General features: G+C 39.0%; 2 protein-coding genes across 5 annotated transcripts; one reads left to right on the top strand and one right to left on the bottom strand.

Annotated features, from left to right (window-relative positions):
* Positions 1–257: 257 nt before the first annotated feature.
* ints13 (integrator complex subunit 13) lies at positions 258–8,921 on the bottom strand. 2 transcript variants are annotated; one of them, XM_035957239.2, is made up of 18 exons: positions 8,469–8,921; positions 7,319–7,569; positions 7,067–7,141; positions 6,727–6,929; positions 5,424–5,504; positions 5,159–5,249; positions 4,936–5,064; positions 4,577–4,600; positions 3,514–3,598; positions 3,228–3,320; positions 2,823–2,912; positions 2,447–2,625; positions 2,204–2,368; positions 1,790–1,944; positions 1,456–1,686; positions 1,149–1,279; positions 616–751; positions 258–512 (listed from the first exon to the last, which is right to left on the bottom strand). In XM_035957239.2, the coding sequence occupies exons 2-18, from the start codon at positions 7,541–7,543 to the stop codon at positions 476–478; spliced, it is 2,130 nt and encodes a 709-aa protein (XP_035813132.1). In that variant the 5' UTR covers positions 7,544–7,569; positions 8,469–8,921; the 3' UTR covers positions 258–475. The 2 variants fall into 2 exon arrangements, with proteins under 2 accessions (XP_035813132.1, XP_023146009.1); XM_023290241.3 differs by lacking the exon at positions 4,577–4,600 and having other exon boundaries at positions 8,469–8,920.
* A 291-nt stretch (positions 8,922–9,212) lies between these two features.
* ano6 (anoctamin 6) lies at positions 9,213–26,148 on the top strand. 3 transcript variants are annotated; one of them, XM_055006728.1, is made up of 22 exons: positions 9,213–9,349; positions 9,840–9,950; positions 13,505–13,575; positions 14,093–14,221; positions 16,844–16,909; positions 16,987–17,274; positions 17,526–17,639; positions 17,742–17,857; positions 17,976–18,110; positions 18,249–18,351; positions 18,618–18,678; positions 18,925–19,070; positions 19,249–19,326; positions 19,944–20,172; positions 20,261–20,430; positions 20,517–20,614; positions 20,735–20,865; positions 21,078–21,283; positions 22,737–23,023; positions 23,678–23,783; positions 23,974–24,194; positions 24,320–26,148. In XM_055006728.1, the coding sequence occupies exons 2-21, from the start codon at positions 9,857–9,859 to the stop codon at positions 24,190–24,192; spliced, it is 2,847 nt and encodes a 948-aa protein (XP_054862703.1). In that variant the 5' UTR covers positions 9,213–9,349; positions 9,840–9,856; the 3' UTR covers positions 24,193–24,194; positions 24,320–26,148. The 3 variants fall into 3 exon arrangements, with proteins under 3 accessions (XP_054862703.1, XP_035813129.2, XP_023146005.2); XM_035957236.2 differs by lacking the exon at positions 9,213–9,349 and having other exon boundaries at positions 9,573–9,950; positions 22,737–22,891; positions 22,934–23,023; XM_023290237.3 differs by lacking the exon at positions 9,213–9,349 and having other exon boundaries at positions 9,880–9,950; positions 14,097–14,221.
* The last annotated feature ends 290 nt before the right edge of the window (positions 26,149–26,438 follow it).

The raw sequence follows: 26,438 nt of genomic DNA, 5'->3' as shown, positions 1-26,438 counted from the left end.
AAAATGTAAAATAATACATTGTTAAACCTGAACTCAAAGGGTAGAAACAGTTTGTTTGAATGGCTGCTTTTGTCAAATGAATCACAGTTTGTATCTATAAAATGCACATATTCACCAATTTCATGTCTTCTTTTATCTCACACTGACAACTTCAGATGTAATGTAAAATGAAGGTTTTTGTCCAAATTTAAGCTGATACCAAGATATAAAAATTTGTCACTTCCAAATTCAATATGACTTGTGCACAACCCACCAGCAATGTTCTCTACTGACAGCTTTTATTGTGTAACACAATATGTGAACAGCATATCTACAAAATCACGGGTAAAAAATTAGAAATTCCATGTTAAAGTTCACTGTCTGTTTCATTTGGTGTCCTTGTTCGGGGAGCGTAAGTTGACACCCAAGTCTGGAAAAACACTGTGGTCCACAATCTCATCCTCGTAAAAGTTGAAGCAACGGATCTGTGGAGACATCATCTGGAGGCCTTCCCATTTTCATGAACATCCATCCTTTACACAGGGAAAAAATCAGTTTTAAAAGACTGACAGATTGATTAAAATACTAAATATATGACAGCATTAGATTACAAGTGATCGATTGTTCACTACACACCCATTCTCATCTTTGAGGTGCTGATACAACTCAAACTTGTTGTTCACAGAGCTCGCTCTTCCAACAAACTCTTGGTGCTTCCTGGAATTGGCTGCAGTGATCCGGTTGGTCCACATGGTGAGAAGTGAGACGGGGCCTGTGGAGACGGCAAGAAATGCTGAGTAAAAACCACTGACTACAGTTTGTTTATTAAAAAAAAGGTCTTAAAGGGCATTTGCAGTCCTATTTTCAAATGTGTATGTACAAAATGTTACTTTCTCTTGAGGCTATGAACAGTAATGGTAATTCTAATTAAGAAAAGGGTAATATAAAAGTCAAGACATTCATGTGTAATTGTCATCCTTTTGATTAAAACTGTTTTTGCATCATGTGTGAGGTCTAAATTTACTAATCTTAGCGGCACAGCACTGAAAAATTGAGAAAATCATCATCAAGCCAGCTGTTAAGATCTGTCTGCATCTGGAAGTTTGTCACTGATTTCTCTTTTCTTCTGTTTCCGTCCCATGCAGAGATACAAGGATGATCGCTGTTACCTTTTGCTCTCTCTGGAGGCTGAACTTCCTCTGTGGTCAGACGAGGCTTTTTGTTCAGCGGCTCTGGTGAGTCTGGAGAATCTTTGATCACTTCTGACTCCTGATCTTCTTTATCCAGCAAACCTTTTAGCCTACAGGACAGTGCAGATGAGAAAACACAACTATTAATGGAATTTTGGTCTGATTGCTCCTGATGAAACATTAGGGTCTGTGTAATACTAAAAAACTGTTTTCTGATTTCTTCTACTCCTATAATATTATTTTCATACATAAACAAACTACAGATAGACAGAGAGGCCCTACTGACCTCTCAGATTCCTGCCAGCTTTTGTCATCTGTCTCCTTGTTGCCATTTTTCTCCGTCCTGTCCTCCCTCTCCTCTCTCTTCCTTCCTCTCTTCTTCCTCTCCTCCTCCTCTGGGGGTTTGCTGCGACAGGCGATGATACAGTCCAGAACTCTCTGGTGTCTGTCAGTGGCTCCGGCATGAGTTTTCACTAATGTTTCCAGCTCGTTCCACATTATACGGTACTGTTCGTCCCTGGAGATGACAATAATTTAGAAAAATTAAAAAGAGTATTTATGTTCAGAAACTGTGTGGTTGGTGCTCATTTGTAAAAAAGTTCTCAAAGCTGAATAAATACCTCTTGGGGCCTTTGCCTCTGGATCCCACTGTGGAAATGGGGAGCGGATCGTTCTTTCTCTCCATATCCACCAAGTTGTAGACAGTCTTCTGGCAAGTCAGAACGTCCTCCTCAGTCAGAGTCTCTTTCACTATCAGGTTAGCCAGAGGAACCACCTAGAGGAAGAAAAGAAGAAGACACAGAAGGTGCTAAAGGATGGGCCAACATGGAAACTAGCACAGTACAAATTCTCATTAAGAACCCAGTATATGAAATATATACTGGGTTAAAAGAACCTCCGAATGAGGTTCTTTTATATTACAACAAGATAAATATTTCTAAAATGAAGTGCACACTTGTATGATAAAATCTTTTGTAGAACTGGAGAGAAATCTGAACTCCAGTAGAACTACTGTATCCCTATATTGTGCTCACTGCCTGCATGTTGAAGATGGTGGTCTGGGAGATGATCATCGGCCAGTATCTGGTGTGACGCTCCAGCTGAGCTTTGGCCCTCTCAGCCGGCAGCTTCCCTGAGGGATCATGAGTAGACTCTGAAACAGGAGTCAGCCGGTTCTCCCTCATAAACTCACCAAAATCCTGAGAGGAAAAACAGTGTTGATCAGAATAATTTATTTTGCTCTGTGTTTTCACTCCGCCGCTGTGAGCTGGACTTACGGTGATTCTGTAGTCTGTCACTCGGCCTCCGCAGCCCTCGCTGATGGAAGGTGGATCCTCTAAGGTGGAGCGGTTGCTGTTGAGCACGTGCAGGAAGATCTCACCTCCGTGGCTGCTGAGCATGTGGCTGATGACCTTTGAACCGGACTTCCTCGGCTGCTCCAGCAGCACTGATCGACCTGACAATCAGAGAGGTAATCAATCAGTAACTCGATTAGTCTGCAGATCAAAGTAGTGCAATAAATGACAGCATTTAGGTGAATCTTTGTTTTTTGTGTTAAGATTACTTTTGTAAATGTCATTAGGCATCTCAGGAACAGCACAGCTTCAATACTAGGTAAAGTAGATGATAAATAATGGTTTAAAAGAAGCTCACCGTTCAGGAGAAAGTTTGTCAAACAAGACGAGGGGCGACTGTTTACGTCTGTGGGGGAGATGCGATAAGCTCCTGTGCAGTAATACAGCTCTGAGGTGGAGAAACAAATACTGATTGTTAACAACAAACTCTGGCATCTTTAACCACAGTTGTATCGGTCAATTTCTACATACTTTATCCATATTGCCTTCTTTGTTGCTGTATGGCTTTTCTTAAATTTCAACTACTTCAAAATGCAATGTTTATGACTGCTTCATATAGCCATGAAAAATACTTCCAAATACATGATTTAGCCCATGAAGACACATCATCTCACTTGGCATTAGCCTAATAAAAAAAAAGCAACTTCCTAACTAAATATTTTTAAAATGTAAACCAGTAAGAACTTGTGTCGGCTTCTCCCACCTATGGTGTTGGTTCGTGGAGTGCACCATTTCAGTGTAACAGTCTCTTTAAGTCCATTTTCTCGAGTGCTGGTGCCGGCCATATGCAAATCTCCTGCGCAACACAGACAACATATCAGTTATTATTTGTTCATCAGATTGTTAAGGAGCAAAGAACCTGTAGATTGATTCCCAATGAAGTGCTAATAATATAAATAGTGAAAGTTACAGTTTAGTTTGGAGATCATAACATCACTTTCTGAACCCACTGCACTGCTTGAATGTCTCACTTTGATTTATTTACCCACCACTTTTAAAGAACTCCAGGTGAGCGTCTCTGTGATGCAGGAGCTCAACGTCATAATTAGCTGATGTGTTGGCATGCTGCTCTTCCTGTCCATCCACAGAGACAAGAACAAATGCAGGTCAGTGTGACGTCAGCTCTTAAAACGTGCAAACTTACACACAAACACACATATATGCACAAACACACATTAACACTGCTGATTTCATGTTCCAAAGGGGAAAATGATGATGGACAAAGTAAAAGGAAAATGTCGGCTTGCTCAGTGACTCAAGCGTGTTTTCTCCTGTTTACATCAGACACTAGTGTTGAATGTAAATGTGGTTTACTTCACACAATGCACAGCTTCTACTGGAGCCTGCAGTTGTTTGACAATAGCTTTACACAGTGTAATTTGGGCTCAAGCCAAAACATGGGGCCTAGTGACCACTGAATGCTGGCAACACTGTAGACTTGGAAGGTGGGAGAATAGAAATATCTAAAGGTGGAATCAAGTTAAACATTTAAGGGATGGTCATGTTTAAAAACTAGTTACCAAGACAGCACAATGGATCACACCGAGACACTAAATGGAAAAGTGTTCGTCATGGGAAGAGGAGGGTTTAAAGGGACGAGAGGGGACAGAGACCATGGGGGGAGTCTGAACATATTTTAAGATAAACACACCTAACAGACACTGACAGGATTTTGTAAGTCAGAAGAGGCAGCGCTGGACATAAAAACAGTTGAATGCAACACTCAGATTATACAGGGTTTTTGTGTGTTTGACATAAATAGGATTTTTCTAACCCCACCCCCCAAAAAAACAGATTCAATCTAAATGTTGATTCAATTTAATTATTGGTTTAATTACAGTTTAAACTTTGACATCAAACTCTGCATTCACATGAGACCAGAGTTGCCTGTCCTTTGCTTGAGTCTCGCCAGCAAATCTGTAGAGCAACTGTCACATCAATAGAAATTATTGGTGAAACTGTTCGCAACAGTAGAGCTTAAAGAAAAATACACTACATGTTGTAAACTCTGCCCCTTCCTCAATTTGATGTGTGTGTGATCAGGGTACTAACCTGTTCGCAAACATTTAATGTGGGCTAGCAAAACAGAAAATACAGCATGAAACCAGCAGCAGGTTCACAGTCAAATCAACATGCAGATGAGATAAACAAAAAAAAAGATGAGACTGTAGAGTTTAATGAGTTATTGTAGAGGAGGAAAGGCTTAAGCAAGCAAAAAAGAAAAGTGTGAGGGAGAAAATAACTCAAAAGTAAGCAATTAATCAAATGAAAATGTGAGTGATGCATCGTATTCTGAACATGACAAGACCTTTATACCAGTAGCAGGAAATAAAACATGTAAAGGTTTTATGTCGGTTAACATTTTGGCGAAGGATGTGCAAGACAAAAAGCAAGAAGAAGCAGCTGTGTACCTTCATGGGGATGTTTGTTATGGTGGTGGAGGTCAAGTCAAAGTGCTGCTGGACCAAAATGTTGAGTTTAGTGGCCAAGTGCCGCCCAGCACGAACACTGTGAACCTCGCTGGTGAGCAGAGGAGAAATCTGAAGGACACAGTGAGATAAAACAGCATTAAATGTCACGTTTCCACATTCTCATTGGTTCATTTTTAATCTGAGCTCTAAGCTTCGCACTCACCTCTTTCTTGGGTCGATCGGACACTAGTGTGTCCTCACCCTGCGGGTAGATGTGAACAAGAACTAGCTCACACTGCTGGATGGCCATCAGCCTAAAACACAAACAATTAGTTAAAAATGAAATACTTATCAACATGTCATTACCACACAGTCTACTTCATATCACATATGTGTCATATTTCAGCCAAGTTTAACCTGTTAGAGCCACCTCTGTATCATTTTAACAAGTCAATGTGGCATCAGGTTGCAGGTTGTCTTCTACTGACCTGTCTGAGCCTGCTGCCAGCTTGTTTTGATCTAAAATAGTCTCCTGGATGCAGTCCTCCAGCATGCGCACATGAGTATCACTGTAGGATAAAAAACAAGAAGAGCCGAGATAAATAATATCCTTTAGATAACAGCAAACACAAGTAACAAACAGCTGTACAAAGGGAAATATTTTTATTAACTGATAAAGTTAAACTTTTTTTTTTTACTTAATGTATTTGTGAGTTAAATAGAGCTGCAACAATGAATCAGTTAGTTGTCAAGTATTAAGTTAATTGCAAACTGTTCTGATAATTAGTTACTACTTTAGTTTTGGGGTTTTTTGGAAAGTTGAATTTCTCTGATTCCTGTTCCTTAAATATTAATAACATTTACCTTCTTTCCTCCTCTGTGACAGCAAAATAATAATGTTTGGATTGTGGACAAAACATCATCTTAACTTCTTTTAAATCACTTCTTAAAACCCACTTTTACAGACTCACCTACAAGTAAAGTTCTCTTTTTCCTCTCTTTTATCACTCTCTGCCTTTTTATCCCTTGTAAAATTGTCACTGCTTGCAGTCCCACTTTCTAACCTCCTGATCTTCATCTATTTCTATCTTTTATTTCCTCTTCAGCTTCTCTCTTAACCCCCTCGTGCCATGCCGTCCTTTTAACCAGCTTTTAATTAGCTATCCATTCTGTATATTTTCATCATTTTTTATGTTCTACCTGTCAAAGCACTTTATGAATTTTCTTCTTAAAGGTGCGATACAAATAAAGTTATTATTATTATATTATTATTAGGCTTTGGGGAAAACAGATCAGCATTTTTCAGTACTTTATGGCATTTTATAGACCAAACAACTAACCGGTTACTCAAGAAAATATTTGACATATTAATCGGTAATGAAAATAATTTGGTGCTTCTTTTCTAGTCTGTTCTTCTTCCATCGCCGTCTTAGCTCTGCATAGTGTGTTGTAATCATCACCGTTCGAGTAGTGATGAGAATATAATTAATGTGTAAAATTAGCTAACAGCCTAACCAACACTGTACGAGGTTTCTAGAACAATCCGTCCTCCAGCCGTTACTATGTACATTTGTGACACTGAGAGAGAGAGAGGGAGGTACTGATTCAACTCCATTTCTGAGGCTGTTTTTGTATTGGACTGCATCATACTGTTAAGTGTTTGTAATATACTTTTATCCATTATATAAACAAATGAGGAAGACAAAATGTGAAATGTGAGTTTTAGCCAAATCTGCATAATCTGATCAATGCCTGCAGTCGATCTTCTTGCACGTTATTGACAGTGTTTACCTTTTGGCATTAGTTAGGCAGATAATACGGCCTCTGTTGGCGACTCTCTCCGCTGTGTCCATCAGAGCGGTGCGCCTTTCATGCTGCAGCTCTGTAATCTTGCACAATGACTCCACAGCAGCAACCAGCCCGTGTAAGATGCTGCAACACTCCGGGTCTTCACGTGGGTTTGGAGGCCCAACAGCTGCTAGAGCTGACATGAGCTGGGATGAGGGGGAGAAAATACTTAATCCTATTGCAAGCTTGTTTCTGAAGAAGACTTGTGCAAAAATGCTAGCGCTGTCATTTATTGGGGATATAGCACTTCTCCAAACTGTTGAATTTTATTGCAGTGGATTACCTCATGAGTGCTCTGATCTTCTCGCCTCCAGCTATTCAATATGTGGAACTCTGAGTCGCTCACGATGTAATTAACCTGGAAAAGAAAGACAAAATGTCAGTGGTTTTGTTCCCAACTTCCCAACCACATCTCACACATTAGATTTCCCCTCAGGACCGCAAATGTCTTTTCCAGCCATCTTCAGTCGTTTAGCTGCAGTACTTAAGCGAAACCACAGTGACAACATTTCAGAGTTAAAACCAAGAAACTAACCAGTTTGTCCTTTGGGTAAATATCGTAGAGGATCCGACAGTATTCCATGGAGCATTCCACAGCACAGGTCCACAGGGATTTGGACACAGGGGCCAAAGGAATGACCCCTTGAGCTCGGCTCTTTGTCAGGACGTCACACTCCACCTGCTGACGACTGGACTCTGCCATGTAGGGACAGTGGTCCACTACGAAGACAGTCTTGTGTGCCACTGAGAACATCTTCATTTTTCAAATCTTTAGTGTGCGCTGAACTGTGAAAGCAGTAAAAGAATAGATTACTGTTAAGCTCTGCATACATTTTTCTTCCTCTGTTTTCTTTTGCTGTAAAATGTGAACTGAAATCTGATGTTTCCATTTGTCACAATCAAATATGCAGAACTGTAAACGCAGACTGAACAAAAATATAAACACAGCATGCAAAAGGTCTTCTTTACAGACTTAGAGGAACAGGTCGAAGGTCATCATTGACTCTAAGTGTTGTACATCTGTGGCACTACACAATACAATTGACCCTAACCCTTAACACACTGACTTGTAATCTCTGGTCTCAATCTGTGTATTGAATTTAATATATACTACATGCTGTGTTTCAATTTTTCCGTACACAGTATCTAATCCATATTTCCTGTGAACTGTTGTGGGACTGTAGACAAAGGTTGGTAGGAATGACTGCCTAAAACAATCGTGGTATGCATGGATGAGTAACTTGTGAATTATACTTTTGTGTCTGGTCATTAATACATCTCTATCTTTACAGGATCATTTGGACCCAGCAGCAGTAACTCAAAAGTGAGACTCTAGTTTCCACCAACATCTTAAAAACAATACACTGTTTTACAACACTAAATTCATACAATGGTCAAGGCGGTCCCCAGCAACGCGAGTTAAATACATATATATGTATTCAGACCAACGTAGAAGATAAACACAACCTAATGTGACCAAGACCTAGATAAACCCTGAGTTGCAAAGTATTTTTCCGTACTAAATTTGTATGACAGCGGTCACATTCAGGTTAGATCCCCGTCCACTTTGATTTTACTGCTACAGAAATAAGTGGGCGCTAACAGGCTTATGATTTGACGTGCTAACTAGCGTTTCATCTTCATAAATTTCCATATTACCTGTTGGTCAGTGAATGTCAACTCACCTGGAGGAAAAAAAAACTTGTCAGCGGACCGCTTTCCGATTATGAAACAATCGGAACCGTTTGAACACCTTGCTGCTCCCCTTTGGCTCAAGTTCTGGTCGTTAAACTTGTTATCCGGCTACCAAGCGAAGGTCCCAATCAGCCTCAGGACATGTTAATCACCAACCGTTAGCAGGCTAACATCACACGACCTGCCACAGTAGCATGCATGTCACCGCGTTAGCCTGCTAGCTAACACTAGCCGGAATCATTTGTTTGCTGATTCACGTTTATAACCGCCGATATGGACGTTTGCTCATTATGGCATTTGTGTGCTACTAAGACAAACGTCCTCTAATCAAACCACTTACAAACTGTCGTCATCTAACAGTTTTTACGCATTTGGAAAGGAAAAGAATAAACAATACAGTTCTAGGCGTTGGAAGCTAGCAGATTTGTTATTGGCGGAAATATGTCCGGTGGTGTTCCGTCGCCGTTATCCTTCCGGTAGTGGATAAGTAAATCTGCGAAATGGTTCCTATCTCCGTTTGTGTCCTCGGCTCCCCTTTAGTTTGCCTTAAAGTTTACGGCAGGGACGAGACAGAAAAATAATGAAAAAATCCCTACAGATTTTACAGAGTGACATTTCGAAAACATGTTGATGTTTTTTTTCTATCTTTACAGACGGTGAAATTCTTTGACTCGGTGCGACACTAACGGTTAAATCAAATTCTTGCACGCGCTGCTCTGCTTCTTCTCTGCTTAAGTAACTACGGAGGAACGGAGCAGTGGTGGCGAAAAGTCGGTTAAGACAACAGTTTTAAAAGTTGTTTTCGTCCCGGGAGCACATTTGAACTTTTCCTGGAGACCGTAGACATGTTTGAAGTTGCAGCCTGTTGCAGGTAAAACGAAAATACTGAGGTGTCCTCCTAGGTTTGCGACGTGAGTCTGAAAAAAAAGAACAAGCTAGTTTTGACGGCTGGAATGCTAAAAATTCTCAAATAAGTAATTTAACGTGAAAAGGGGTATTTTTCCCCACATACACTTAAATTCCACTTGCGTTTGAATGTTATTTTAATTAATGTTTGAACAGCGACTTTAAGCTAACTAACTTGTGATGCATGGAGCTGCTAAAGTGGGCGTTAAGTTGATGTATGAGACGCGGTGAGCGACATGAACGCCCTCCCTCCGCCTCCGACCCCACCCGTTTTATTTCCATTCTCTCAAGTCACAACTTGACCAAACTTTGTGTTGCTGTAAGCATGTTGAGAAATGAAGCAGGAATGTACAGAGGGCGGGGCTGCTCTTTTAAACCGCTGTAACACACACGGAGAGCGGCTGTCTGGGAACTCTTCTTGCTTTTTTTCATTGTTTTCTGTGATGTGATTGAAGCCCACCAGAGCAGAACTATGAGTGAAAACGACATCCTGGAGATGGACTCTCTGTCTGACACCGAGGAGGAGCGGGGTGATGCAGAGTTGGGCATGATAGACGAGGAAGTGGGTAAGAGTTGCCCATCTTGTATTTCGCAAGAGGTATTGTTGTCTTTGCGTGCTTGTTTTGTAAGACCACGGGTAAAGTCTTGGTTCTGCCCCAGCTGAGATACTGTTAATCAGACAGCTGAAATACACTTTAACCCATTTTATCTGTGGAAACTCACCACCTACTTATCCATCACTTCTCTGTAGGTTCATCCACTTAGACAGTGATTTAAAAGTATATTTTTTATCACTTTAAAATCCTGTATCAAGGACCTTTACTCGTATTTTTATAATATGTGCAATTCTGAAAATACTTGTACTTTACTTAAGTATTTGCATTATCTGCATTATACTTTCCAGGCAACTATACACCAGTGGGGGTGTGGTTCACACACTTAAACAGCCTCTATCTCACACCACAGCATCCATAACTTTTAAGAGCATGCCTTATAAATACACCCCCAAAACTAACTTTTTGTCCTATAGATTTTAGATGTGGCACATCAGAGAGACTACAGTGTATGTGGAGGTGATTGCATCTCGCGACACTCTATTGTTATTTGGATTTTCTACATTCCTAACATTACAAACTGAAACTTAACTGTTGAATAACATAAGCTCTGGCTTGTCTTTAAAACAGACGTAACTGTGGGAATCTCCGATTAAAGTACAGTATGTCGCAGTGTCTGTGGGAAAGGCGGGAACTTTTCTCAATCTATAACCTCCTTTGTGCCTGTTTTATGCACAGCACTTTTTTTCTTTACACTTAGCACACTGAGAGACAAATGGTCCTTTGGGTTTACACTGATAGTTGTCAGTCATGAAGAAAGCGCCTAACCACACGGAAATGACCACAGCATTTCACACTGCTTCATAAAGAGCATGCCAGAGTGCACTCTGTTTAATGGAGCTTCTATTCCATCATAATAAATTATTAATATTCACACTTTGTTGAGCTTTGTGCACTGGCCCACATATTACTTGTGTAGTTTGTATCAACTTCCTAAATTCCACAATGAGCACATTGTGAACTCTCCGTCTTGTCTCACATCTAGCCAGCACTGTTTCTATGGTGCCCATGTAGTAAACCTGATGCTTCACTCAGGCGTGACACATACTCTGTAGGTCAGTGGATGTTATGGAAACAGCTAAACAGCTGGGTGTCCCATAAGGACGTGTATTACACGTCGTGTATTGCTCAACCTCTCTTGTAAGAGATGTCATCTGCAGGAAGAATTTTGCAGCTATAATTAATAATCTGTAATCCTATTTCACGTGCAGAATATGCAATTACAGGCTCTAACTACCGATGCTGCAGCAAGACCGTACAGCTGATTCTGTTCCTGGAGAGACTGAATTTCCAGCTAATGTCATGAAATTCCCCAGTGTTTGATTCAGAAAAGCATTTCCTGTCAGATGGTGAGAGAGACGCTGAGCTGTGTGGCTTGTATTAAACAGAAAATGTTAGCTCTTGGGGTAAATGATCACACACTGTAATGCTGCAAAAACTGTTTCTGTGAAAGAATGGTGACCACTTCCGTGTTTGTTAAATCTGCCCTTTATTTTTTATTGTTTTGTGCACAGATGTGAACTAGCCCTCTGGAGAGGAAGTCAGTGCAGGCATGCTGGGTTGAGGCAAGAAAACAGGCATGTGGTTGCCTTAGATTTACCGTAACATGCTTCTCATATGAATCACTGAGTCACTGTGGGTTGCACAGGCTTTGTAGTGTTGTGTCCATGATTTAATTTTAAATTAAATGTATGGAAACACAAGAATACAAAACAAAAAGTGTGTAACTGTCTAGCCAGTTAGAGTTTTGGATTGTTTGTTATCTTAAAATACTGACTTTCCAGTATAATAGGAAGCTGTGTTTGAGTTCTTTGCTAAAGGAAAGTCTCATTTGATGACTGGTGATTCCACAGTGAAGTTTCCCAGCGTGTTACTATGGCCAGTGTTTTGAAAACAACATCTGTCTTAAATTAGTTCTCTCATAGTCTTCCACTTTATGCGGAAAGATTACAGGACTTTCCGTATTTAATGGTGTCATCTGTTTTGTAAGGAAATGGTCCTTACAAAGCAATTCTGAGGCTTACAGTAGAGCCTGCAGTATTTTATTAGTTTTGTTTTTTCATTTTGCAGTGGTTAGTGGTGTGAATACTGTATGTGGAGTGTTTTGAAGAAGGGCTGCCGCAGACAATGACTTTTTTTCGTTTCTTTCCAGCGAGTAAAAGAACACTGTGGCGAGAGAGATTGTGAGCAAGTTGTAAAAAGCGGCAACAAGAGAACGACGTTTAGGGAAATGAGTAACAGTGTGTGCTGCTTCAGTGAGCACCAACGAGGTAGAGCATGAACGTTGTCCTGGTGAGAATGAAGCTGTGGCAGTGTAAAGGAAAATCTGAACACAAATATGAAAAGACTTGACGGGTCAGCAGCAACTTAAAGAGAAGTGAAGGTTGAAGCCGACAGAAGTGATTGTCTAGCTTTATGGAATTTACTTCAGAAAAGTACACTGCAGTAATATACAGGGTTTATTTTAATACAAATCTACGCCACATTATAAAACATGTGCATCCACAATAATATTTCTCTTTATGCAGCATTTTAAATAATTTAAAAAATACACTAGTTAACAATTAGTGAGCTTTTTTCTTTGCTTTTTTTTTTTTTAGCTTCAGGTGACTTTTTTCTGGACAAAATGACATTTTGTCCTTGTTGCAGCTGGTGGACGTGGTAGTGCATTAATGTATAATATCTTACAATAATATTTAACTTTAAGTGTTAGAGTGAGTATTATATGCTCACTGTAGTTGATCTTTCTCAAATAATGTGCAACCTGACTTCTAGATTCAGTAATCAATGTTTAAAAATAGTAACACATTTCATTTTGTTTTGATGCCCTGTGTTTATATATCTAGATTAGATTAAATCACAGATGAAGTTTAACTGCAGCTGGGAGACCTCATGGTTTTGTTCCAGAAAACAGCCAGTTTTACACCTAAACCAGTGATTCCTAATCAGGCATACTTGTACCCCAGAGAGTACTTCTGCAGTGCCAAAAAATATACGTGGAAAGATCAGCTCATTCATCAAGTCGTCTGAAAAACAGATGTTAATCAAAGTACATCTGAGTAAATTTAAGCATAAACATTAACCGTTGACCAAAAGAATGAATGATTATTAGAAACAGACAGCCACAGAGAATGCATAACTGATTAAACCAGATATATAATGGTGAAAAACTGGAGAAAAAGTTACAAATAGCTGAAATTTTGACCTAGAAGTAACATAGGAATGTATATTAGGAATACAATGAATGAAAGTGAAGTTGATATTGTTTTGAAAAACAGCTGTTCAAAACTGCAATGAATCAAAATAAAATCCACACAATGCAAATCAAATATAGGTAAACACAAGAAAACATGCTCTGTAATATTTTCTGTGCACATGCCACCGCTTCGCAACATGTCATTACCTGATATCAGCTTCTAAATGTGTGAGTCAGACTGTAATTTTGGGTCTCATTGATTATTATCCTGTTTGCGTTTCTATTCACATGTCTGTTCTTTTTTTCACAGTTTACCCTGAAGAGTTTTTACCAACATATCACAGTATTCGAGAAGGAGCGAAAGTAGACAAAGCACAACAGGTGAGTCAGCGCTATCTGTTGATGTCAGCTAACAGCATATCAGCAAACATAACCCACTAGTATGTGTTGACTGGCCAGTGGATCATACTAACAGTTTGGACTTGTTTTTGCTAAAATGACTGTTAAAGTGCTTCCAAAATACCTTACCTTAGGCATTTCTTGTGGAAGTTATGACAGGAAACAGACAATGAAGCTACTGTAACATGAGACACAGCGCTCAAGTATAACTACACAAAACACACTATAATATAAAGCTGGGTGTCACAAGTGTGGTTGTGTGGAGAGAGAAAGAGGAGGAGGTGAAGGGCGGGTTTCGTAATATTTGTTGACTCTTCCCATCTCTCCTGCATGGCCCGCATCACCATGTAATTGGGTTTGTCAAGGGCAGTATTTAACAGTATCTCTGGCATCCCAGACTGGCTTCTTTCACCTGTTCAATATGTATGACATTATGGAAGAGGAGCAGTACGTGTTTCAGGCTGCAGACTTACCTGATGGGCCTTGTTTTTGCCCTCAGGCAGAGTTTAACGGCAAACCCGACTCCTTGTTCTTCAATGACGGCGTGCGGAGGATTGACTTTATCCTGGTGTATGAAGATGAGGACAAGAAGGACTTTGAGAAAAGGCACACATTCGCAAGGCGCTTGGTAGGTTTCTTTATTTTCTAACCTGTCTGAGCTGCTCGGTAAATCATTTAAGTAATCATCATCATTGTAAGTGCTGCAAATTATATATATTTTACTATACTTATTAGATTGGGTACAGTCTAGAGATGACAGGAAATGTGGTGAGAACGTACACAAAAATTCTGTGATATGTCAATAACAAAAGTTAAGTATAAACAGTGAATTTCGAACTTTTTTTAATCAGGAGTGGGTGTCAAGTCATGTGTGTTAATAAATAATAAAAGTGTATTCTATTTATGGAGATTAAAGCAACTCTCAGTCTTATGTTTGCCCAGTAAAAGTCAAATGAGGACCTAAATTGACAGAATAATATTATGATAGCATACTCATTGTGTAGTGAATTATAAAGCTACTCTTAACTATTTCAATGAACAAATATGATATGCCTCTATGTTTAATTACTCACACAAACTGTATGGACTCTTCCTTGTTTGTGAAAGGAGTTTTTATTTGCTCCAGGATAACAGTCTATGACTTTAACCCTTTGATGCATAACCTGGGTCAAAAGTGACCCAAATCCAATGGAAAATGGGTATCTCCTGATGTGGTCTATGCATCAAAGAGTTATATTAATTGCTTGTGACGTTGTATATATTAAACTGAATATTAACTCTTAGTTATCCAGGGACTGAAAGAGGACATTTTTAGTGTGAGATGTTCAGGGAAGATGCTGATATCATTCATTGAACTTTGCCAAGAAACTTTAAGTTAAATCAATTTGGCCTTATCTCAATCTAAATTTCATAAAATATTAAAAAACAGTTGTTGTATGTTTGATTTATGTCAGTTGTGTTGAACTGAAGGAAACTTAGACGTGAGCTGTCATGGCCAGGTGTGTTTGTTGCTGCCAGCATCTTTCACAATAGGTTTACTTGAGGTATGTGCAATATATTGCTTGGAAAAACAGCTTCAGAGTGTTGTAACTGTAACCCTCAAGTGGTTTTGAAATGGAGACAAGGCTTTGTGCTGAAAATAACTAGCGAAAAATTAGGTTTTTAAATACTGAAAACTTGTAAAATGTACTGATATGATAGCTCCAGTAGATGATTGGTATGTTGTGTTTCTGCAGCAGCTGTCAGTGCAGGTAGTGGGTGTAGACAGAATGCTGCCCTTTTATACAGATCTACCTCTGTAGAAGCTGATCAGCCTGTTTCAGCCAGTTCCTGGGAAATGGTGGGCTGGAAGAGCCATTAAAGTCAGAGCCTCTGCTTTTGCACAACAGATTCTCCTCCGGGACTGAGCCAACTCATCATTCACTACCATTCCCAATCAAACTAAATCCCGTGTGGAAGGGCTGCACGGCCATCTCCACCAGGCACTCCCTTAATTTGTTTTCATCAGAGCTAAACTTGGGTCAAACTGTTTTATAATATTTCTCTGGAAAGGAGTGGTTCACATGGCACAATTGTTCGCTTTAAAGGTGCAAACTTGACTTTTTGACATACTTTTTTATGTATGTCTAAAATGTCATACTCCTGTGGTATGTTACAGAAACATCTGACTTCAACAGGGTTACTAAAACAAACAGTAAAGGTATTTTAGCTTTGCTTTATCAACAGTTCCTCAGAGGTATTCATGACAATGTGGCTGACAGGGACAATTAATAAAGCAGGCGGGGATACATCAAAGGTTGCATTCACTCAGAAAAACTGAATTGTCTTGAATGATAACGACCAGTACTTGTTGAAATACCCCAAAATACTTTTTCTACTATGTGAATATTTTCCGTACTTTTTGTACGAATTCATTGTTCTGTAACATTTCTTTTTACCTCTATGTGCTATAATATTTAACGATATATCATCAAAATAGGTCTGTCTAATGGCCTCCTCCGACCTGCTGGCAGTATTTTAATTCTTGGGGCTTATTTACTGTGTAAATAGTAATATGTTATGGGAAGAGAACTATCTAATTACATGAGCTGCCACCTCTAAAATCTAAATTAGCTTTGTTAAATTCAATCTCAAACACCATTATTGATTAAATGTGGTTGTGTAAAGTCACTTTTTGCTGCTTTTGTCACTTTTTGCTGCTTTCATGCAATTTCATAACATATTTAACATATTCTACTGGTTCTTATTCCATTTCATCTACCTCCCATATTGCACATATCTGGCCTCCTTTGCATGGTGTCTTTTTCAATATTGTTTGTTATATATGTACATTTGATTTTATTATTTAATGTTGATATTTTATTACTTGCTGCTTGTTGAGGTGCACCGTCCAGTGGAAGCTATTTATATTTTTGTCATGCCATGTATGATGACAGTAAAGCTATTCTATTCTATTCTATTCTATTCTATTCTATTCTATTCTATTCTATTCTATTCTATTCTATTCTATTCTATTCTATTCTAAAGATTATTAAAGTGGCAATGTGCACACATTGTTCTCAATAAGCACCATAGAAATACATCTTGGACTTTGTGGTGTCTTCCTGAAACATGTCTGTACTCATTCAGATTATTATCTATGCATTCCTTACACACCTGGGCTCATAAGTAATGTAGACAGAACAGAATTTGGATCTTAATGGACAAAGAAGAGCATGCTTAAATCAAAAGTTGATTGTCTTCTCTGTAGAGACGGCGAGAGTACTTTGAAGCCAGCCTCATGAAGATGGGCGTGGAGTTGGAGGCCACACCATCTGTGAGTAGAAATTCTTGGAAGTTGTTTTTCTTTCCACTTCTAATACTTAAACTAAACCTTCTTTTTGTGTTCTGCAGGTAGTAGATGACAAACTCACGTTTTTGAAAATTCACATGCCATGGGACGTGCTGTGCACCTACGCTGAGGTCTTGCACATCAAGCTCCCCATCCAGGTCAATGACCTGTCCTCCCGCCCATCACCGTGGCGATATCTCTCCTGGATCGCGAAGCCCTTCTATCCCAGTGAAGACCTGATCAGAAAGGAGACCGAGTTCTTCACTGCCCCCTTTGAGAAAGACCGTCTGGAGTATTTCTATGTCAAAGACAGAGATATTTTCTTCACTCCATCAATGAGGAGCAGAATGGTAAGTTACCCATTCTGTTGCAGTTAGTTCAGGCTGCCTGCAAGTTCTCTCCATTTGGGATGTGGTGACCTCCTGTGCTTAATATATTCATGGATTTCATGTCAAAATATAAAAGAGCAGCTCATGATAAGCCTCTTTGATGTTACATAAATCATAATATATGAGCTGTACTTAAGACAAACCTTGACAGTATTAATGTATGATAACATAGCATTAAAAAAACCCTCTTTAAACTTTTTTTCTTTTCCCAGGCATATTACATCCTGAGCCGAGCGCCCTATGAAATACGAGGGAGCATAAAGAAGTTTGGCATGAACAAACTGCTGGATGGTGGAGTGTACAAAGCTGCCTATCCCCTCCATGATGTCAGTTTTTCTTTAGCAGACTTCACACTGTAACGTTTTGATGATATGGTTTTTAAATATATGTGGTATACTGTAATATGTGTATGGCTTCTTTGTCTTCAGTGCAGGTTTAATGTCCGGTCCAGTGAAGAGGGCTGCCCTAATGAGAGATACCTGCTCTATGAAGAATGGGCTCATCCCAAAAGCTTCTACAAAATGCAACCACTCGACCTTATACGGTAGGAGAGTTACCTTCCCTGTATGTTCAAGCATGAGCTAAATCGTTTTTATATATATTTGCCCAGTGAGCATCAGAGCCATAGTAGTCATCATTATAAACTTATTTTATTTCTACAGGAAGTACTATGGGGAGAAGATCGGCATTTACTTTGCCTGGTTGGGTTTCTACACAATAATGCTCACTCTGGCTGCTGCTGTGGGACTCGGCTGTTTCATTTATGGATACACCACTAAAGATACCAGCACCTGGAGGTACTGCTAATAAATAAAGTATATATAATGTTTCGGAGATATAATTTCAGCTACATATGAGCGTTAAACGTATTACTCAAATTGCTGTTAGTCTTTGCTTCCTCTAATAGTCTCTGTTCTGTGTTTGAAATATGGCAGCAACGAGGTGTGCGACCCTAATATAGGAGGAAAGTTGGTAATGTGTCCACAGTGTGACTCATGCAATTACTGGCCGTTAATCAGCACCTGTGACACTTCAAAAGTGAGTTATGCTTTCTTCTTAATAGTTGATATATCATTAGAATTATGTCAGCAAATATTACGTCATCATTTATAATTTGAAAGATACGACATCTGAATGTCAACTCAGTACAACTTTGGAATAAATAGTATGTTTCAGGAGTGCATTACTGCAAAAGAGAACGAAATAATATACAAAACTTACTGCATGATGTTACTTAAAGTGTGCAACAGATGCACTTCTTGCTCATTTAAATGTAACCTCCATGTTTCTTTTTTTTTTTTTAGAAACTTTGCATATTTGATAACTTTGGAACACTGGTGTTTGCTGTCTTCATGGCAGTCTGGGGTAAGTTTGAGAGCTTCACCTTTTTAAAACAGTCTCACAGAGTATGCACGTATCTACAGCTTAGACAAAAGTTTATTAATCATCATCTTTGGTAATATTAAAGGCAAAAAATACCCTTTTTGGTCATTTCACTGAACGTAACTGTTTATGAAGGAAGACACAGACAATGCTCGGTATATAAAGGTGCTTCCTTTTCTCCCTTAATTGCCCAGCTTGTTTTTTCCTGCTTCTGTTCATTTCCTCCAGTGACTTTGTTCCTGGAGTTCTGGAAGCGTTACCAGGCGGAGCTGGAGTACGAGTGGGACACTGTGGAGTTTCTTGAACAGGAAGAGCCACCTCGCCCAGAATATGAAGCCAAATGTGTCTATGAGAGGAAAAACCCCGTCACAGGGGTAAATCACACGATAATCTTGTTTCTGATTGGCAACAGACTTGTTTCTTCTTAAGTTCTATGATCACGAAACATAAGAAAAGTTTAAGATGAGTTTTGAACAGGGATTACACCAGATTTTGATGAGTTCTACTTTGTTATGTTGTTAAAGTCTTTCATAGTATTTCTTTGTGATTTAGGTGAAAGAAAAAGTGCCATATACAGCCTGGGGACGATGTGTTCGGGTGTCGATAGGAATGGGGACAGTCTTGTTCTGGGTAATGTCATTTAATGCCATTTTTATTTGTGATTGTTTTTTTTTCTAACACTTTAATGTCACTGTTCTGCAATTCTTTCTTAGAAAAAAAATATATAATTTGGTTCTATTGGTAAAATAGTTTTAACTTTAAAAGACAATGTCAGTTTAACCCTCTGATCTCCAAGCAGTTTCTGGGCATTTTTTGGTCATGTCACATTTTCATTCACTCAATTTTCACCTCTGTGGAAACAGCACCATCAGTAGAGAGAACTCAAAACGGCCTTTTGTGCAGTATGATACAGTTATAATGTCAGAAATCATTAAAAAGACACTTACTTTCTATAGTCACATTTCTTTTTAGGAAATGATTTGGAAGTTATTAAGACAACTATTGATGTATTGAAAACAAGATATGTTGGTTAGGGCTTGTACCACATTCTGCAACTGGGTCCCATATCTGACTCCCAGCTAGCATCCCAGCAGGACCACTGTTGATTGTCAGTCCTCTTCTTTCTTTCCCCACATGCTCTGTCTGTCTGTAATTATGCTCTCTAAATAAAGTCAAAATGCCCCAAAAAGCATTTCAGAGAGAATATACAACAATGTTAATGTGTTCATGTACATTTTGTCGTTTAGATTATGTTGATCCTGGCGTCCATCGTGGCCATCACTGTCTACCGCCTGGCCGTCTTCATCACCTTCTCAACTAAACTCAGAAACACCGACCTGAAGGATCTGGAGCCTTTAAAGGAGTATGTGACGCCTCAGATGGCCACTTCTGTCACAGCCTCAATCATCAGCTTTGTTGTAATTATGATCCTCAATGTTCTCTATGAGCGAGTGGCCATCTGGATCACGGACTTCGGTGAGTTTAACCTGAACCTGTCCTTCATTCCTTTCGTGAGTTGAAAAGGGTTTCGTCTGTAATTCTTTCCTGTCTGATGCAACAACAGAGCTTCCACGGACCAAGACGGACTACGAGAACAGCCTGACTCTGAAGATGTTCCTCTTTCAGTTTGTCAACTATTACTCCTCCTGCTTCTACATCGCCTTCGCAAAAGGGAAAGCAGTTGGCTATCCCGGGAAGCCTGTTTATCTCCTGGGAGAATACAGGAATGAAGAGGTGCTATTAGTCTGTCTGGCTGTTACATTCCTATTGAATTACTGATTTGTTCTTCTTGACTCTTAATGCGTGTCCTGCTTCTGCAGTGTGATCCTGGTGGTTGTCTGATTGAGTTGACCACTCAGCTCGCGATCATCATGGGTGGAAAAGCCATCTGGAACAACATCCAGGAGGTCTTGCTACCGTAAGCGGACAAAATCTTAAGACCTCTTTTTCAGCCACGTAGCTAATAGCTAAATCCTACATCAGCTCTCCATTGTTTTACTGCGCTATCTTTACTGTGATCTCTTTCACTCCTCCACAGGTGGGTGAAAAATCTGATCTTTCGCCACTGCAATAGTGCAGCCTCAGAGAAAGTGATTCCTCGCTGGGAGCAGGACTACCAGCTTCAGCCCAGTTCAAAACTAGGACTCTTCTATGAATATCTTGAGATGGGTAAGAGGGAAAAGAGTCTTCAGTAGAGCCTTATGAACCACTAAATTACAATATACTTGAGAGGATACCTGAAGTTTAAAAACCACCGCCAGATTTTAGCAAGCAGTGATTGAGCCTGTTGAAAATTACACTCAAACTCAGTAGTCAATTCACTGATTCCAAGTGGAGATCTGGGTGGTGTTGACAACGTGTGTCTGTCTTGTTTCTTGCAGTCATCCAGTTTGGCTTTGTAACTCTGTTCGTGGCTTCCTTCCCTCTGGCTCCGGTTCTGGCTCTGATCAACAATCTGGCTGAGATTCGGATCGATGCTTGGAAAATCACCACTCAGTTTCGCCGCATCGTGCCGGAAAAGGCGCAGGATATAGGAGCCTGGCAGCCCATTCTTCAAGGCATCGCCATCTTGGCCGTGGCAACAAACGTAAGTTGGTGTTTACACTTTTCTACTACTTTATTAGATAAATGTGTAAAACAAGGGTGTCAAACTCATTTTAGTTCAGGGGCCACATTCAGCTTGATTTGATCTCAAATGGGCCAAACCAGTAAGATTAGAGCATAATAACCTATAAATAACAACAACTCCAATTTTTTCCTTTGTTTTAGTGCAAAAAAGTACATTCTGAAAAATTTCACATGTAATGAATTATCTTTTTCCAAAACATTATGGACAACCTGAAATTTCTTATGAAAAATAAGTTCAATTTCAACAACATTAAACCTCAGTTCATTATTTACACATTTCAACTTACAGATTACTAAAAAGGCACAAAACATTTAGTCACAGGTATCTGGAACTGAACGATATAGTACGTTACTTTAAAAAAGACAAAAACAACAAAAACAAGACAAAATATTCCAAAAATGAAATGACAAAAGCGAGAAACAAAATTACAAAAAATGAGATGAACGACAAGAAACAAAACAAACAAGAGACAAAAAATTAGACAAAAAAGTTACAAAGTAACAAGAAAATGGACCAATGAGACAAAAATTACACAAATGACACAAACGTGACAAAAAAGACAAAAGCATGAAACAAAAACGATACACAAAACTATGTATAAAGCAAAACACAAAATGACAAAAATAAGACAAAAAACACAAGTGAGACAAACAGGAAACACAAAACGATGAAAACAAGAAACAAAATGACAAAAATGTGAGACAAACGACAAAAGTGAGACAAAAAAAGTAAAAAATCAACCAAAACAAGACAGAATGTTACAAAAATGAGACAAAAAATGACAAAAGAACAACAAGCAATCTCTTATTTTACTTTATGATCCAAACAACTTGTCATGGTCTAGAAATTATTTTTAATTTATAGTTTTACAAATTTACATTTTGCAGTTAATGTCTTCTGTAATTTTTACATTTTACAAAGTCGTCTTGTGGGCCATATTGGACCCTCTGGTGGGCTGGTTTTGGCCCACGGGCCTCCTGTTTGACACCCCTGGTGTAAAATCTATTTCAATCTTCCATAAATCCAACAGTTTTAAAGCATAATGTTCAGTTTTTGTTCTTAATATAATGCAGTTAAATTAAATACCACAGTAGTCAACTACAGGTTCCGTATTTTGGAGTCTATGTTTATCGAAACACTAAAAGTATTTTCAGCTGTACAAAAGAGAAACCTGCTGCAGGGCTTAAGCGTTTACATTAGAGAGCGCAGGTGAACCTACTTCACAGTGACTCACTGTATTCTCTGCTGATGGCATTCAGTTAAAATATCTGCCTCTGCCAGATGTATTGCACAAGAACACAGAATTTGCCCTGACCTCATTCATGCAGAGGCACATGCCAAAACCGCACTGATTTAGATACCGTTAACAGCCAGTTTTCTGCTTTTACTACCTTCACTTGTGTCTCAACAGGCCATGATCATCGCTTTTACGTCAGACATGATTCCACGGTTGGTTTACTACTGGTCCTTCTCTGTGTACCCGTATGGAGACCACCCTGACAACACCATGGAGGGCTACATCAACAGCTCCCTGTCTGTGTTCAACATCAGTGATTTCCACAGCAGGTCACTCGTCACCAACACTTCAATACCCTCCAACTTCAGCAGTTCACTCGTCACCAACACTTCAATACCCTCCAACTTCAGCAGTTCACTCGTCAACAACACTTCAATACCCTCCAACTTCAGCACATGCAGGTAAAGAGACGGATTTGTTTTTTTCCTTGGTTGTATTGTGGAGAAAGCCGCGCATAATCTTTTTTTCTTTCACTTTGTCACTTTATCTTTAAAACCTTACCTTCAAAACTATTCCTTCTTTTGAAAAATACATTGAATTATTGTCATAAACATCTTCCCTAAACCAACCAATGCTATATTTTAAAGGAGTCTCTGAAAAATACTATTATTATGACAAAAAAAGACTAAACTGATGGCATTATTATCATCAAATTTTTGAGTTGCACAGAAGCTTATTGCATTTAAAGAAGAATCAGCAGTCCAGCCTCTCTGCAATGAGATTTATATCTGTAAATGGAATAAAATAAAATGAATATTAATTGTGTAATAGCAGCCACAGCATCAGCAGAGAGTGTGTCACATCCTGATTGGTTCACAGTTTAATGATGGTATTTAAACACACATGAACACCAACATGAAGCAGTTTAGTTACCAGATAGTTTGTTTTGAAGTTGACTAACATTAAATTTTACAGACAGAAAGTTAGACTTGTTTTAGCTTTTAGAGGCAGCTGATAGATGGTCATTAATACAAGCTTTATTTATCAGTATATTCACTTTATGTTAGTAACTGAGTGGCGTCTGAAGAAAACTACTAAAAGCTTTTCTTTTTCAGGTATCGAGATTTTCGCTTTCCTCCTGGACACCCCAGACAGTACGAGCACAATGTCTATTACTGGCATGTGAATGCTGCCAAAATGGCTTTTATAATTGTTGTGGAGGTGAGTGTGAACAGGAAACTTTCCTCACTATTAAAATATAATTGATCCTTTAATTATTTAGTGTATCACGAAGAGAGAATAACGAAATTTCGATTCTTGGTATGTCATGTACGTATTGAAGAATTGACAATAAAGCTGACTTTAACTTTAACTTAATGGAGGTGTCTTCTTCTTTTTCGTCTCCTCCCAGCACATTGTTTACTTCACCAAGTTCATCCTGTCCTACATGATCCCCGACGTCCCGTATGCCGTCAAAGAGCAAATCAAACGAGAGAAATACTTGACCCAAATCATCCTCCATGAGACCAACCTGAAGCTGGTGACCAGACGCTTGAAAAACGGCGACGATGAGATTCTGAGCAATGAGGAGGCAAAAGTTACAAAGGAGGAGATGGAGCTGGATTTCTGACAGTAGGTGGAAGTGTATGGAAAGAGACATAACATCTTTTTATGTGTCACAAAAAGTTCTTTCCTCATGCTGTACATCTGTGATTACTGAGTTTTTACAGCATCCACCCACATCTGTTTAAATGCAGATCAATACCGTGAACCAGTGACAAAGTGAAGACCTGAAACAAGACACAGACTGTGTTATTAAAAGCAGACAGTAAAGTCTGAAACACTGAAGAGCTGCTGGATAAACAAAGGAGAAACCACTGCTGACTGGTCTTCATCTCTGCCTGCCTCAACCACTGCCCGCTGTCATTTCTAAGAGGAAAGTTTTTCTAGTGAAATTAGGTGAAATAGTCCCATCAGATTTGTCAGATCTGTTGCTGTATTTTGTTAACACGCAGTAATAGAAGGGATGTTTTCTAGCTGACAGCACAGGAGTAGAAACAGAGTGAAACAGTTGATATGAACATCTCCTGAACCACTTTAACAGCAGATTACCACTGATCTTGAGTTCAGTGTCGGCATTATTGAATTTTAACCCTCTGAACTCCAAATGCACCCATTTTATCTTTAAAAAAATCGCCACAATTACCCCAATTCCAAGCCAAAAAATATAAACACTGATTTTCAAGAACTGTGCATTTGTGATGTGATGTGTCGTTTTTCTCAAAATCACTTTATTTTATGTGCTTCATTTCAAAATTCACCATTTCTTCTGAATTTTTATTTAAAAAAATAATGATTCTGCACTCCTCAGTGCAACTGAAAAGCCATTATTGACTCAACTACAACAGCCTTGTTAGAAAAATTCAGGGACGTTTCCCCTGAACAGCAGACTGTGTTTATAAGAAGAAGAAATGTAAATAGAACAATATCTATCATATATATGTAAATAATATAGGTATGAGTCACAATTTTGTTCCAGTATAGAAAATGCATATACATGTTGATTCTAATATTTGTAAAATAATGATGAAATTCAAATGTTTTTTATAGTTTATTGCATTATAAGGGCATCATACAGAGTTTTCCCTTCTAGCTGTGGTCGTTCTGTTTCCATAGAGATGCAGAACCACAAAAATCACCAAGAAACCGTTTGAGGTTCAGAGGGTTAGACAATTCAGATTTAGCTTTTAATAATTTAACAAAACTTTGAGCACAACAGCAACTCAGCACTGACATTCAGAGGAAATAAAGTTTCAGCAGGTTGTTGAACCAGTCGGGTGTTTTATATATTGATGTTTACAACCAGATGTTCAGCGGAAGAGTAATGAGAAGCTTCACTGTAATGCAGTTTGTCCCAACAGTGTCTACTTGCTAGTTTTGTTTCCAGACCTTTCAGCTCTACCACATGGTCTTAATCTGCAGATGAACCAGCTGTTAGACTCCATCTGTAGCCCTTCTATGACTTCTAGTGTAAGAGTTAAAGCTCCAGACAAAGCCACGTAGTCCACCTTCAGTCTGTTTCTTTGTTAAACCGGTGGTTGTTTTTTACTTTAGTTTTAGGGCTGCATTGTATTTTCGTTTGGCGCTTCACTCCGTCTGTTCAGCCACACATTGAGCTCAGAGCTTCCACTGTCAGGGCATCGCTTTAGCCATAAAATATCAGTATTGCTAGATGCAGATTTGCACCACTTATGAATACACCGTTGGCTCTAAGAGCCGAGGTGATCTGTCAAACAGCTCACGATGAGATTCCAGGAGTCAGACTGTACATGAACTAACCTTTTCCTCGCCTGCTAACTAAATGTGCCTCAGATTATACTCCTGAAGCATTTTTTTTTTGTTGCTTATGAGACAATCAAGGAAATATGCCTGTTTGACTGTGGAAAACGTTTGATAAGCAGTTTCATTATTATGTCAGCTCAGCCTGTGTTTTTGTGTAAATAAAATAACGGCATCTGTGTGAAGTAGATGGTCGAGGATGTGATAGTCACAGTCTATATTCTGAGATTAAACACGATGCAGTTCTCCTCCTGTGACCACCTCTGATGTATTATTACTTCTAAATAGCGGTACTATAACCACAATGTATGCAAACTGTATCAAATGTCAGCTGTTTCTCTTTGTTTTCTTTTTGTTGTATATTGTCATTAAATAGTTTTTTATAAAAAAGCTTCTCTTCTGTGTCTTACATCAAATTCTATTAAAAAGCAGTATATCAAGATTAAAAACTTTCTGTTCTATTTAACTTTACTGTGTGGCAGTGTGCAGGTGAGTACATGTTAATGATTTAAAACGACAATGCGAAATAAATACACT

The sequence above is a fragment of the Amphiprion ocellaris genome, chromosome 21 (genome assembly GCF_022539595.1).
Source record: "Amphiprion ocellaris isolate individual 3 ecotype Okinawa chromosome 21, ASM2253959v1, whole genome shotgun sequence".
Lineage (NCBI taxonomy): Eukaryota > Metazoa > Chordata > Actinopteri > Pomacentridae > Amphiprion > Amphiprion ocellaris.
The sequence above is the reverse complement of the archived record's forward strand: the minus strand, read 5'-3'. Positions and strand labels throughout refer to the sequence as shown.

Coding starts and splice junctions, on each gene's coding strand:
- ints13 (XM_035957239.2), bottom strand. CDS start 7,543: ATGAAGATGTTCTCAGTGGCACACAAGACTGTCTTCGTAGTGGACCAC. Junction 2,369..2,446: donor TGACAGACTACAGAATCACC/GTAAGTCCAGCT, acceptor TTTTCCTCTCAG/GATTTTGGTGAGTTTATGAG. Junction 1,687..1,789: donor AGAGGCAAAGGCCCCAAGAG/GTATTTATTCAG, acceptor TGTCATCTCCAG/GGACGAACAGTACCGTATAA.
- ano6 (XM_055006728.1), top strand. CDS start 9,857: ATGAGTGAAAACGACATCCTGGAGATGGACTCTCTGTCTGACACCGAG. Junction 17,858..17,975: donor CAACCACTCGACCTTATACG/GTAGGAGAGTTA, acceptor TTATTTCTACAG/GAAGTACTATGGGGAGAAGA. Junction 18,111..18,248: donor AAAGATACCAGCACCTGGAG/GTACTGCTAATA, acceptor GAAATATGGCAG/CAACGAGGTGTGCGACCCTA.